The sequence below is a fragment of the Mugil cephalus genome, chromosome 7, assembly GCF_022458985.1.
Source record: "Mugil cephalus isolate CIBA_MC_2020 chromosome 7, CIBA_Mcephalus_1.1, whole genome shotgun sequence".
Lineage (NCBI taxonomy): Eukaryota > Metazoa > Chordata > Actinopteri > Mugiliformes > Mugilidae > Mugil > Mugil cephalus.
The window spans coordinates 24,898,909-24,914,002 of NC_061776.1; the positions used below are offsets into that span (position 1 = coordinate 24,898,909).

A 15,094-nucleotide genomic window follows, 5' to 3' on the forward strand; every position below is an offset into this window, starting at 1 on the left:
GATTTACACCAGTGGAAGTGGAGACGCTGGAAAGTGCACGCGAACGCACCCCAGCAGAAAAGACGCTTTTGACTTAGCAGACATCTGCGCCATGTCTGTCTGTAATTGTCTGGTGACTTAACAAGCAGAAGACATTTATCACCCTGCCTCCTCCTCAGAGAGGCAGTTGACATCTCCTCTCACACCTCCACCCACACCTCCTCGGATCTTCTCTCCTGCCTCCATATCACAGCTGCTCCAGTGCTCGCCTCCTCTCCACAGCATCCTCTCTTGTCATATCCATTCTCTGCTCTTCATAATCTGTTCCTCTCACGTCTTCCTATCATTTTTTTTATTATTCACCAACCTCCTACTCCCCCCTTTTTGGCAAGCCTGCACTTTCTTCCTCCGTCTCTACTGTCTATCCTTTGTCTAATGACTCCAACATTTCCCTCACCCCTTCACCTACCTTTCTGCCCTTCCTACTCTGTACTTACTTTATTCATCCAAAAGCTGGATTTGCCTCATGCATTACTGTCACTCCTTGACCTCACCTGTTTCTCACAACTGTAGTCGGTTTGACAGGCGATAAAAACGAGGTCATACAAATATCAGACCTTCTTGCTGAGTAGAAAGATGTTGGGAGACCCTAACCTCATCATGTACAGGATAAGCAGCAATTTCAACCCTCACCCCAGCTACAGAACATGATAACTCCATGTATCTCTGGCCTTTTCTAAGAGGCCATTTATCCAACCTTTTAACATCATTCTTATTTTTCCACACATATCATTACAGAACATGTTATTTTTTGTTCACGAGTCTCCCTTATTATACAAGGAATGATCCCATTGGCGGGGCCCCTTCACCTCTTTCACTTATAAGTTCAAGAAGAAAATGAACCACTACACGGACACTTACTGATTTAAAACCACAGCTCAGTACTGAAAAGACTGCATCGGATTAGGTCTAAACAAGGCCACGAAACCAACACTGCGACAGCTTGATGAGACAATATATGGTAAGCAGCAATCAATCTTACTATGCAAAGATACAACATAATAGAGAATCAAAGAGGGGAGCTCGCACAGAAAGCCATGACAACATGCTTTAAAGCAGAAAGTGAAAGTCTGATCCATTTATTTTCAATGGCTCTTTGATATAAATGAAAGGAAGGGACTCACACTTGGTGAGTATGGGCACCAGGTTCATTATCAATCCATCATGTAACACGCATCAGCCATAGCTTGTACTCTTTCTATCCTGCTGCGGCCGCCCTTCAGCAGATGGGTCCCTCCGTATGAGTTTGGTTGTGCTCAAATTTTCTTCTTGCTAAAATGGAGTTTTTTTTGTTGTTTTGTTTTTTTGGGGGGGCAGGTTTTGGGTTGTTATGTGTCTTGAGACAATTTGTATTGGTATATAAATGCAATTTTATGGAACTGCATCGAAGGTAAATAAGATTTTGAGCTTTTAAGTTATGGTCACAACAATCCCACACCAAATGACTAAAAACAGTAAAGTCAGGCTGCGGATGAGCCTGTGTATTGACCAACAGATTTAAAAAGACAATGGTCAGGTGGTACGTATGATCTGTGCCTGCGTCAAAGTCAGTGACCAGAAGCTGCTATTTAGCTGCTTTTGGTTACGAATGGCTACAATCAGCCATGTGGTGGGAAAGTATCTGGACAAAAGTTTTATGTAAAAAAAACACAAAAAAATGATTATGATTATAGGGATTCACACTAAGACACCAGGACTAAAATGTGTCTTTGGAAGTCAAGTGCAAACCTCTAACCAACCTTTGGAGACCTAGCTTGAGAACTGAATACGCAGCATATTTATAGTAAACTTTACAGCCCGAGGCGTAGGACTCATGAGATGACATTTCACTAGAGCGCATTTCAAATTTTCTCACAGTTATTTCTGTCTTGACATGGGAACAGTGTGAGAGAGTGATTCTACAGAGCAGTCATCAAACAGGCTATGGCGGTAGACTGCTGATGAATGAACTCTCTGGAAACATAACTGTTTGGTAATCTGGGGACTAGCTCCAAATGAGGTTCTACATGGCTCAGGCACGTTAGCAGGGTGGAAAAGACGCATCTTGATTAGGCTGTCTAATCTATAAATTAGGTCTGTCCTTTGGTCGTTAAAAGCAGACATTAGTTGACATCATTACTGATATAAAGTCTTTCTAATTTATCAAAACCCAATCTGTGAATATCCTACATGTTTACACTCAAATCCCATGTTATTACATTATACCGTTCAGTCAGCTGAGAATCTTTAGCTTCTTTCTAGTTTCCCGAGTTGCTGCCTACATCTTCAGTTAAACAGGCAATGAAGGCTGTTTCCCCCCGGCAGAAAAGAAAAAAACACAAACAAAAAACAACAACCCTATCAGAGCGTAGGTGGGATAAGGAAATAGGGACGTTAACTTCCTGTGCCAAAACCTGAAAAAATGCACAACAAAAATGGGTGCAAAAGAATGGATTTACGGATGTATATAAAAAAATGCTTTTAAATCAGTTTATTCTATCAACATGACAAACTCCAAGTTTATTGCTCACAGCAGTTGTTCCTGTTGCCATCCACTGATAAATTGTGATTACATGAGTCATTGCACAGTGGTCGGGGCAAAATGTCCCTGTCTGCAAAGCTCGGGAAACAACCGCCAGGAACACACTGCACTCGGAATAATGAAGTAACTATTACTGGGTAGCGATTTCTATTTCTATTCCCATTTCTGCACACCAACTGCAGATTTAGGATTTGTAACATTTTCAGCACCAATACAATACCAATTTTGAGGCCTTTTCCCCCCATGCTTTTATAGCCCTCCAACATTCTGTAGAGTTTATTCACTGCTTTAACCTCAGACATTTAATAACTGTCTTGTTTAGGGGTGGGCATCGATGAGATGTCATTGATACCGATTCCACTATCGATTCTGCTTATCGATCTGATTCTTTATTGATTCCCTTACCAATTCCTCCTGTGAATTTTTGGTCTAGAAAAAAGGAGGTGTTCGTGGTTTCGTATAAAGAACAGCAATTGTATTGAGTTTCTAAACAAGAGGGAAGAAAACAAATAGGAAATTGGTCACTGGATCCTCACTAGCATTGCTCTGCTGGGACTTAGCGATAGCTGCACTCATTTTTGATTGTCGAACACGTGGCACTCTTGGTATTTAATGCCATGCGTTGTCAACAAATGCTTCAGCATGTTGGTGGTGTTGCCGCTCTCGCTTGAAATTACAATTCTGCATAAATTGCATGTTGCGCTGCCCCTCCTGGAGAAGTGAAGCCACACTTTCGACCATTTCAGTCTCGTGGGCGATGTTAAGATTCTTCTTCTTCTTTCATTTTATGGTGGTTGGCAAACAACTTTTAAGTGCACTGCCGCCACCATCTGTACTGTAATGTAAAAGTATCGATAAGGGGAATCGATAAGCAGAACCAGTTATCAATGCCCATCCCTAGTCTTGTTTTACTATTTCATTTACTAATGCACAAGAAAAGAGAGAAAAGGAAAAAAGTATATGTGGAGAGACATGTTGTGATGTTGTCAGGAATCAACAGTAAGTGTTGAGTAATTCGCCAGTGGTGACCGGGCAGGGCAGGTGGTGCTAATCTGTGGTCTGAGTGTTGCGTGGGGGTGTAGCTGGGTCAAAGAGGTGAGGGTAGTTCTTCCTCACCGCTCTCCTCCTCCTCGCGCTGCCCTCCTCGCTCTGGGCCTGGAGCGAGACTTTCTCAGCTGCTTCTTTGTTAAAATGACAGGCCCTAATAGAATAAACAAGGCACCTATTTTTACCTGGCTTCTGGCAGGGTGATTGCACTTGCGAACGAACCACGCAACGCTGCACTGGAGGCTGGCAAAAAAAAAAAAAAAAAAAAAAAGCTGACACCTGACTCGGCGGAGGAGGGCACTGAGCTTTAGGAAAGAGGTCACAGCGAATTTAATTGAGAAAAAATATAAGGAGGAGAAGCAGTCAGACAAGGAGAAAAGGCTACGTAGGGACAAAAGGGGGGAAAGACTTATGTTGAAAACAATGGGAAGAAGTTTAATTCTTTGTGACAACTTGTTTTGTCTGTTTACTGCAGACGCATAGCTACTTGCGTTTTAAATTTTCATCTGCATTCAGTATTTTCAATTCAGTCTGACGTTTAACACTCTAACAAGCTCTATCCGGTCACCTCCAGGTGTTTTTGAAGCATACTCGATTTTTAATTGCTCTGCAGTGTTCTGACAGAAAGGAAAAGCATCTAATTATTTTGAAGCTGTTTTCAAGCAAAACTGGTCTCCACAGATATTCCGTGTGACAGGTCACTTGACGAACGCGAGACGAGGCAAACCAAAGAAGGCTAATCATATTCATATCCACTCTGTGTTTAGATAGCTGTGGTTCTGTCCTCATTTTTCAGAGATTTTTTTTTAAGAAGTTTGGAGGCAGTTCTTGAAATCTGTTTGAGCAGCCCACCCAGTATTTGATGACACGAGGGAGATTGCTTCTCGTTAGTGTGAGAGCATAACTGTTGGAGGCTGGGAGAGAAATCTCCACTAGTTGTAAAGTTTTTAAATCATTTCTGTCTAATGACACTTTTCCTCCCCCAAATAAATAACTGAAAATGTGATTAAAAAAATAGAGACAAATTGATGAAACCATCTGCATCCGTGAAACTTGTTCTTGGAGTTTTAACACAATCCATGTTCCATTAACTTTCAAACTGGACTGCAAGCATAGCCACATGGGTGCATAATTGGAGTCATCTCTGCTCATGGTGAACCTAAGTGTAATATATCTTGTTATCCCCATTTCCTTTTACGCGTTGTTTCTTGCTAGCTTATTTCAAGCTTTGTCTTTCTGCCACTTGGTGCAAAGCAGGTAGCCCACAATGGATATGAAGGATTCTTGTTCATACTGTCATCTGGAACTATAACAAAGCAGTGTCTGTGAACTAAAACAGTAGAGTTTCCATTGGGGCAACTGAAACATTCATTCATTTTCTGTAACCGCTCGTCCTCTGGAGGGTCGTGGGGGTGCTGGAGCCTGTCCCACCTGTCACTGGGCGAGAGGCAAGGTACACCCTGGACAGGTCTCCAGGTAACCATTCACACCTACGGCCAATTCAGAATCATCAACGAACCTAACGAGCATGTCTTAAATACATTGGTAGGAAACCGGAAAAACGTCCACAATTCTCCTTAGCGGTGAACAAAACTGAGTGGGTGATATTGTCTCTGTGGGCTTATCGGTATGAGTGACCCCTTTTATACCAAACATAGTATATTTAATTTTATGCACTTGTTAGTGAAGATTAAAATTACAAAAAAAAAATAAATAAAAAAATGCAAAGCCTAATCTATTCACTGGATCTCTATGAAGAGATCTGGTCTGTAAACGAACCTGCTCCTGCAAATACACCAGCTGCATTTTGCCATGGCAACAGCCTCAGCAGACTTTAAAAGCTCCTTAACTTTCCAATCAAATGAATATTTTTGATGTGATAAATGGCTGGAACATGAACAGAGCGTGCAAAGGCTTTCATGAAGTTCATGTCTCATCCCTAGCGTGGTAATTGAGGTCGCGTGTGTGACAGTGGGAAACTCACATCATAACCCAGCGCAGGGAAAAATGGGCTATTAATCACCCGGACAAGGCATCACAACCAAAAACACACACACAGACACTGACGGACCACAGTTAATGAGGTATGGCAATGTCTCCACAAACATGATAGTATGGCAGTGTGTATATATATCTGTGTTTGTGTGTTGCTCTCTGGTTCCTGGGCGATCAGGAAACAGCTGGTCTAACTCTTCAATTAACTTTACGCCCATCGTAGTCTGCTATGCACTATGTTTACAGCTGATTCTAGGCTATTAAAAACTATATCTGAGGATGCTTTGTATTGATTTTGACTGAGTTTTATGTTTTGTGTATACTATAAAACCTATACAGTTCATACAGATAAAGACTTTAGGTTTACAACAGGGGAACGCTGTAAGAATCTGAAGAAAAATTAACTGATATTTTTTTTCTTTGTAAATGTGCTTGTATCAAATGTCATTAATAGCAATATACTACTCATAACTAAGCCTTAAAACAGCTAGTAGCAGCTGTGACCCAGACAGCTTAGATGTAGAAAATGATCAGCCTGGCTTCTCGCTGAATATGGAGGGAGGCTGCAGTTGGGCCCCATCTTGTATTTGGAGCAAAGGGTGAGGACATGGATCATCAAACTCTCCTGTGAGCTCATTACTCCCTCCAAAAGGCCACGACGTTTCCAGGAAGCCAGCAAGAGATTAAGAAAGATGACTCTGATTTCAAGTTTTTGCCAATGGAATCAATTTCTTTTTCTAGAAATGGATGGTCCTGGGCCAGGCAGAAACAGTTACCCATTTCGACTGAATCATTTCAGGTCTTCACAGCCCAACAAAATAACTATGTCCCCATTTCGCAGGAAGAAAGCGAAACAATTCCAGAGAGGTTTCGCACAAGTTGAAACACTCCGATCTCACATGGGTCAAATCAGATGTTTTCATAACTACAGCAAACATGGTGGCAGTAGTAAATAACTGCAAATGATGCTACTATGAACATTAATCATGTGTAAGTTATAACTCTAACTTCAACATCACGTAAGCACACTGTTTTATCAAGCAACAAATTAAACAAATTAAAAAATGTATATCCTGAAATTTGTCCAAAGATTAAATCAGGAAATAAAAAAAACAAAACAACGAATAATTAAAAAAGGAATACACGTGTACATGATGATGTTTATGCTTTCAGCTCTACTATGTGGTGTAATCAAACCAATAAACTTAGTAATAGCTTTACAGTTTATTAACATTCTTTTGTCAGGCCACATTGGAAACTAATTCACTGCAAAGTGATACAATGGTAACCATTAACAACCCCAGTAAATTTTATTTTCCTGTATTGTAATGGTTAGGGTACGTATACAACATGCAGTATGTGTGGCCACAGGAGCTGACAGAGGCCACTGAAGTAAAGACACTGAGATTTTGCTCAACTCATAGCAACCAGTAAAGAAGAAGAAGAATGAGGATGCGAGTGTCAGAGCCACTGTTCGGAATGAAATGGGGGTTGCCCACAAATACATCAAATTAATGCATCACACAAAGATCCTCCAAGAAAGGTACTGGCTGACATCAAAAAATCCTGCGGAAAAGTTCTGATCTTTGCCTACGTACTGGATCCATACAGTCTAGACCATGGTATACAGTACAACTGAGAGGTGTAATACCTGTGCATGGGTTAGAAATTTCTAAGTCTATAAGGGACACGACACTGAAGATGGTTGAGAAGAACGGAGCTAAGTCTCAGACCAGAATGACAAGCAGCAATGTGGGGGTAACATCAGCAAAAAGGAGCACTTAAATCAAGATGTATCAGTGTCTAAAGTAACAACTGGAACAGATGTTGAAGGTGAAGTCTGCAGTGATCCTACCAATGACAGGAACGGCTAAGAGAAATAACATGAGCCTTGGCTTGAGCAACACACACCCCACCACCCCACATGGCGATGACACAAAATGTACTTCTTTACCACCTTGAGGTTGGCAGAAAAGTTGATGAAAAGTGCAGGTTCACTGACATCAATCCAAAGAAAATTGCCTTGATCTACCAATTGTGGGAATAAAAACGAACTTTAAAGGCAGAATTTGGCAAAAAAACAAATAATAATAATAAAAAAAACAACGTAGGATTGTTTAACACTGTCTGCAACTGGTGTGTGTGCCTGAAGGCTGAAAATAAAGAGTAATGTGCTTTTTGTGGGGGTGGTGGGTCATCCAAGGGCATAGAGGGAGCTGTGAGCGAACTGTGAAATGCAGCAGGCATGTCCTTAGAAAAACTCAGAGGGAAGAATAGTGGCTGAGACAAACAAAGCAAACATCTGAAGACGGCTTGGGGCCACCAAGGTGAAATGGCAGGAGGAGACTGGCTATTAATTATCTCTTCTCTGACTTACTGGTAAAACAAAAGAAACAACAGGATGGATGTCTGACATAAGCTGAGATTTTGCGTGATAAAACAAAGAGCAAAGACTTTAGTAGCTCTGAGCTCTTCTGGGGAGTAACTGTGTAGGCCAGAGAAAATACTTAAATAGAACACCATTGATTACAGGGAAAATCCACTATGATCCACAATACACACTTCTTCAACCTGGGACTCAAACAAATGGTAAACACAGTGTGGCATTACATTGTTTGTAAGTGGGAAAACATACAATCAATAAAAAGAATGACAACAGCAGGTAGGACGGAGCTCTCATTTGTCTGGGCAAATCTTACCAACTTACTTTTACCACATCTGCTACATACAAATACATACAGGAGCAGGTGATTAAACAACCAAGATTTGTGTTGAAAGTCATCATCCCCCTGAAATGTATTTGAAGAATTCTAGATACAAAACAGCTAAGAGCTACTTTGTGATGCTGTATACTGGCAGAGGTAAGAATTTCAGTTTATGTTGTCATACTGCACGGAAAATTCAGAATGCAACATTTTAATTTTTTTTCATTACTGTGCAATTCACATCCAAACTGCTTTTTTCCATACAGTTACGTAGTTTAAATTCCATATCTGAATCGAAGACTCTGAATGTAAAAACTCCATGTCTAAAGCAGGGGTGTCAAACTAAAGCCCAGATTGATCTCAAATGGGCCAGACTATGTGTTGATTTATGTTGACAACTCTGACTAAAACCCGCAACCCTGGTGGACACTGAAACATTTGCCGTTAAGGTCCCCTACATAACTATCGCACTTTGCAAATCCACATGTTTGACACAACTTGTCTAAAGAAAGCATTAACGATAATAGTAAAGTACATATATATATCCCTCAGTAGTGTAATATAAAATGGGATCACTCAATTAAATTATCATTTAGACACACACTCAGTGTCTCAGTTGAGGCAAGGTCAAATGTCTCATGTACCATGTCGGGTACTCTGCTAGGGGTAATAAATAACGTATGCCTACAAAATAATGTACTGACCTTTGCTATTTAACAAACTAATTTTACAAATATTAAATATAAGAAACACCTTTGCTTAGATAAGTCTGCTTTGCTACTAAATGTATATTTATTTGTAACTTTTGTTACATATATTATCTTTTGCAAATAATGTATATGTCTGTGGGTGAGCTATATGGAGGGAGTTTGCATGAGAGGGAAAGGTCACTACAGAAGGGTGCTGTGGTTTGTCTGATGTTTCTAATAATAAAATGAATTGTGATGATCTAAACAAAAAAAGTTTTGAATAAATAACGCAGAATGGGAGTTTTGGATACTCAGCGCTATCTGCAAATTTGAGTTAGTGCTAAAACATACTGAGGTTCAATGTGAAGAGTTTGGAAGCCTTACAGTTTGCTAGAAATGCGTATTACTTGAAAAGGAGGGTAGGGCTTCATTTAAAGAGGTCCCATGAGAAGTGTTTCTCCTAGCATGCATTTAATGTGCAGTTAAAGAATGATCAAGACTCCAGGCGGTTCAAAATTTGAAACATAACAATCCAAATCTACAACCAGCCTTACAAGCCTCAACACATTTTGTGAACAAAATAAAACTGTGCAATCAATGTGTGACTAAATAAGTGGAGCAATTAAACTGTGCTCCTAAAACAGGCCACATAGTCACAAAAGGGTTCGCCTTACCTTTTTTTAGTTTTTCTTTTTCACAATTACTGTGAAATTTTATTTAGAACAAACCTTGAACATACTAACAAATACACTTTGTGCATGAGTGTGTGTCCCCTACCTTTGCTGATGTCCTGGTACTCCAGCCACAGCTGTCTCTGGACCTGTTTGTTGGGGTACCAGATGGTGCAGGACTCCTGGAAGCCGTACACCGCCTCCTGCACAAAGTGGTTCCCAAACTCCCTGAGGATGGAAACAAAGTCGCTCCGCTGTGTCGCACCATCCAGAGAATGGATGGCCGAGCTGAAAGCTGAACAGAGAGGGGAGAATAAAAATAGGTGAGCGCTTCCTGTTGAAACAAATAAGTAATAAGTTTGTGGATCACGGTTAACACAAAGGGATGTTCTATGTTTGCTCTATCACTCGCTCTATCACACTTCTTGGGGATGAGCTGAATATTCTCTGTGCCGTCATATCTGTTAACTGGCTTCAGTAATACAGGCTATTAATACAGGCACCAGCACAGGCTGGTGTCTTTAGTTTTGCACGCATTAGGCAGATATTGGAGCTGATAATGTGTTATAATGTGAGGTTTACTGTGTTCACTATCTAAGCTGGCTATAATCACGTTAATAATAGCAAACTAGTGCTGTTGCTTTTGTGGCTACAGAATTTGGCCATGAATAATACTATTACAATTGATTGTGATTGGAGAGTTGGTAATTGGTAATTGGAGAGTGTATACCTGATTGAATAATTTCATCACAACCAATTCATACGAGCAGATCGCAGTTTTAGAAGAGAACAAATATCCCAGAATTTTCAGTACAAAGGTTTCTTTGTAAAAGGTTTGGAGTTTGAATGAAATCATTAGCACAATTGATTTTCTGTGCATGGGGCAGACTCAGCCGCAGGAGTTACACAGGAGGGTGGGCCAGTGCTAATGAGATTAGCAGTGCAGTGGCATCCTGTTCAGTGTGTCTGGACAAATAATGATTGTACATCGGATTCTAATATTTAGAACAGCTATTAGAATAAAAAAAAAATCTGCATCTGACAACGAGCTGGGAACCTTTTTAATCAAGATATGTCTCACTTTATTGACTGCACAAGGTTAAGTAAAATTGCACCAGGTGATGTGGGAGTTGTCACCAATTGACACCAAGTAAGCCTTGTAGACATCAGAGACATTAACTCAGCTTCTATTTATCAGATCTTTCAACTAACTAATGGATATGAACAAGCATGAGCTCACATGAAAAACATGACTTAATTAATCAATTAATAAAGAGTTCAGAATACACTAAATGAATTCCTACTAAATGATAATTAGAAATTTCTTGAAGTGGGCTTGTATGAGGTACTTATATAGAGTGAGTATAGCAAAGCATATTTTATTATGTTACCTCACTTTATTTATTTTTTTTTACAGCCCCACCGCAGAAACAAAATAAAACAAAAGCAGTAAGGGAAAGGCTACTAACGGATGACACCTAGATCCATACCCCAGACCGCTTTTATTTGTTGCTTGACCTTTGCCTGACTACCACCTGCTTCCAATTTAATGGATGTTTCTACAGGAAAAGCCACAACTGTGCGATGGGGTCACCAGTGTCACCTATAGTGGCCAATCTGCTGTATATATGGAAGATGTAAAGAGCAAAGCCTTGAACTATTTTACAGGAACCACCCCCAGGTACTGGTTCAGGATTGTAGACGACATCTGGTTGAAATTAAAACACATGAGGTGGAAGCTTTCATGCAACACATCAGTGCAGAGGACGACAACATCAAGTTCACTGAGGAGGACATCAGTAGAGTTAGCCTGGCCTTTTTATACTGTACAAGAAAGGTGTTGTTGACAAGGCGAGAAGCCTCAACTCTGAAATGTATAGAAAACCCTGAAGAGAAACACAAACAAGCATCTATTATTTGATCCCAAAATAACACAAGCTGGGGGTCATCAGAGCCCTACAGCATCGAGCACAGCCTCTACCCACAAGACTGAAGCTAAGGAAAAGGACGGAAAACACATCAAACAAATACTCAGGACATGTGGACATCCAAGCTGAGCTTTTGTCAAATGCACACAAAGATATCCCAGAACGGACAAAGAGGAAGAGAACAACAGGAGGAGGAACATTGCCAACTCCTACGAGAAACTCTAGAGGGTTTTCCAAAAAACACTGCATTCCCAGTCACTTCAAGCCCGATAACACACTGAGGCAGAAACTTGTTCAGCCAGAGACAAAACACCCAGACAAAAATAGAGCAATATAGTTCAGCAGTTAAGTCCAGTGAGGAATGTACAGACTTGTACATGGGGGGAACAAAACAACTCCTTCACAACACAGGAGAGACAGCTCCTCATGTCAGGACTCAGCTGTCCACCTGAAGGACAAAGGACACTCCTCTGAGGACAACAACAGACACATTTTAGCCAGAGAAAACATGTGGTTTCAAAGAGGATTAGAGGAAGCCATCTATGTCAAACTGGATAACACCACTCAGGGGAAAGGGGAAGGTGGACTGAGAGTTAATCTGCCAGTCAGTTATAGCACAGTCGTAACATCAATCCTAAAGAACTTTTCCCTTAGACCCTACTCGTATGAAATTCTGATGGGCACTACCCACAGATGTTCATGTTGAAAGTTTAGCGGTCCACCAGTCATAGCAACTGAAAGTCCATTTGCCCCTGCTTCAGAGTTGTTTTTTGCCATGGTGATGACTGAGAACCTTCAGATATGGCAGTCAGCACATCCCCAGGCTGGAGAAACAAAGGGGAATAATGAGCTGCTGTGGTCTGGGTCAGCAGCAAAACTTTTTCGAGCCACATAAAACTAAATCAATCATTAGGGTACACGTTGGCTACATTTAGACTGTTATCACAGCTTTAACTCAACATGGGACAGCCTTTTATCACAAAGAACTGGAGCAGTTACATCAATCTATGCTCTTCTCAAAGCAGACAGGCTCATCTGGCAGCGCCAACAGTTGTTGTCTGTGCTATTGTGTGCCTTTGTTGAGTTAATATGAAAGTTCAGATCCAAATTAACGTCACAGCGCAGAAAAAAGCAACTCCCACAATCTGCGAGGTGAAATTACAGCTTTTGCCAATCAGGAGTACATTTGAGGAGAGAAATAGAAATTCTTCATTTCCCCTTTGGTAAAACACGTCTAGCAGCAAGGTATCTGAAAACTAGGGGAGCGCTATGAGGGGTAATACAGTTTGCGTGATAGTTTGCATTTCAAGGGCACCTGCGAAAATCTAATCTGCACACCCTCTGCAATGCTATCAAAACTTCCAGATCTTGCAAGCAACAAGTACATCTATCAGTCTCCAAGGTCAACAATGAACTGTCTGTCCTGATATTTGAAACTCGATGTGTTAACACAAACCAGCTGACTTATCAGAAATATGGGGGCTCTTAGGGCCTCTGGGGTACCTCGAATCCGTAGCAGTCTTGCTGCTTTTATTCAGTCTTGTAACTATTACATACTGTATGTATGTTTTGAGTCTCTGTGTTTGTAGACAGTCAATTTGTGTCACATGTAGACTTGTTTCTAACCATTTAAAACTTCTTTGAGGTATATCAGGGGCATATCATGCCAGCACAAAGCCAGTGTGTCCTTCTTTATTTACCTTGGTCTAAGTGGCTATATGCATCTCCAAGGGTTAATGGTTCTCTTTATCACTAATTAAGAGAGCAAATTTCCTCTAAGGACTTTGTATCCCATGCAGTACCAAAAATGAAATGACAGAAAAAGGGAGAAAAGCATTTCCACTAAACATTCTGTCCAGACAATGGAAGACTTCTTAGTTTTTGCAGGGGGAGGTGTTCCTGTCCTGTCTTCCTGTCTGAGTTTTGCTACTGAGTCTTTTTATATCGAATCTTACCTTTAACTATACAGGAAAGATTCAGAATATGTGGCACACGCTTGTTCACCGGTTCGTTACGAATACTGTTTCGTTATGATATGTATTTTTAATATACCGGCATACTGGTGTAGCTGATTACACAGCACTCAGATTGCTACACCATTTTCAATGACATGCTTCTAACCACGCATGGTGTCACTGCAGTGAAGATGGAAAAAAAAGGTGCCATGTCAGTTCTTTGGGTTGTTTTTAGGGTGACCAGGCATTCCCAATTTCTGGGGACATTCCCTGTTTTGGATGACCTGTCCCCCAACTATGCCTCCAGGAAAACGTCCACAATTTTAACTTTTTATGAATAAGAAAAAAAAGTTTGCACACAGACTACAATTATTACGGTAGCCCATTGTGCTGTCATCAACATTACAGACATAGCAGATTAAATATGTTTAAATATGAATGAACATGTCAAAATATTATTTTTTTTAAAAAAAACAAACAAACAAACAACAACTTAGTGTTACTTGGTGAATGGGTATTCAAAACTAGAAAATAAATTGCATGAGAAAGCATGTTTGATATGATACGTGGACCAAAGTATAACAAAATGTGCTCTCCGGGATTCTCTTTCAGACAATATTGGGAAGGAGAAAGGCAAATGCAGTTTATCATTACGATTTTCAGGAGAAACAGTATTAATATCTCAGCACTCCAGCTCTGCCCGCTCTGACTTCTCCTCTAAAATTAAATTAGGAGGCCGCTGAAGTGAGGCACAGAGAGCGCAGTGAGGATGAGCGATGGGGTCTTTGCTATCAGATGTAAAAATCAGTAGCCTCACCCCTCCGACGGCCGCTGAAATATGATGAGCTAAAGTGGGAAACGCGAGTAAAAAAGATGGAGGCCATCGAGTCGCTTCTAAGAAAATAGAAAATGTATCCTCAGCAGAAGTGGCAGCCACTTCCAAACCACAGCAGCACCATTGGAAATGCATTAGAGGTGTCGTGGCAGCAGTTACAGTAAGGTGGCTGCACTTATCAAAATGGAAACTATTTATGATGGATTTGTGACTAATGCATGCTCTTGAAACATGACACAAATCCAAATTATTAAATGTCACTTCTCCTAAATGGGCAGAAGGATTCAATAAAATATTTGAACAGACTTTACCCTTAAACACAGCCAATGCTAAAAAGTAAAAAAGTACATCTTTTTCTTTCAAAGAATTACACATTTAGAAGAGAGAAAGCTGTCAGAAAATATGGAATATAATCGGCGATGTGTTGGTAGCCTTCAGCAAAGGTGTTGCTTGACTAAATGCCCATCCACAGCTATGCTTTCCATGGCAGGCGCTGTCAGGATACTTTGGTCTTACTGTGGATGCAGAGATTTGTGATATATGACAGGATATCAGAGAGATAGAGTAAAACACAAGGAGAACTACATGAAATGTCCATTTCTGAATGCTGACTTGTTTTCTAGAGATCCATCAGTCTATCCAGACAACTACATATCTGTTTCAATAACCATCATGATATTTGTCACATCTATTTTCCATATTAATCATA

At 40.5% G+C, this 15,094-nt stretch overlaps 1 protein-coding gene across 5 annotated transcripts in view; it reads right to left on the reverse strand.

The window, feature by feature from the left end:
- Window positions 1-15,094, reverse strand: part of astn1 (astrotactin 1) — a 401,467-nt gene that overhangs the window by 147,075 nt on the left and 239,298 nt on the right. For all 5 annotated transcript variants that reach the window (XM_047589220.1, XM_047589219.1, XM_047589218.1 and 2 more), the window contains one exon: window positions 9,774-9,962. In XM_047589220.1, the coding sequence (XP_047445176.1) occupies window positions 9,774-9,962 (189 nt within the window). The remainder of the gene's footprint in view (window positions 1-9,773; window positions 9,963-15,094) is intronic.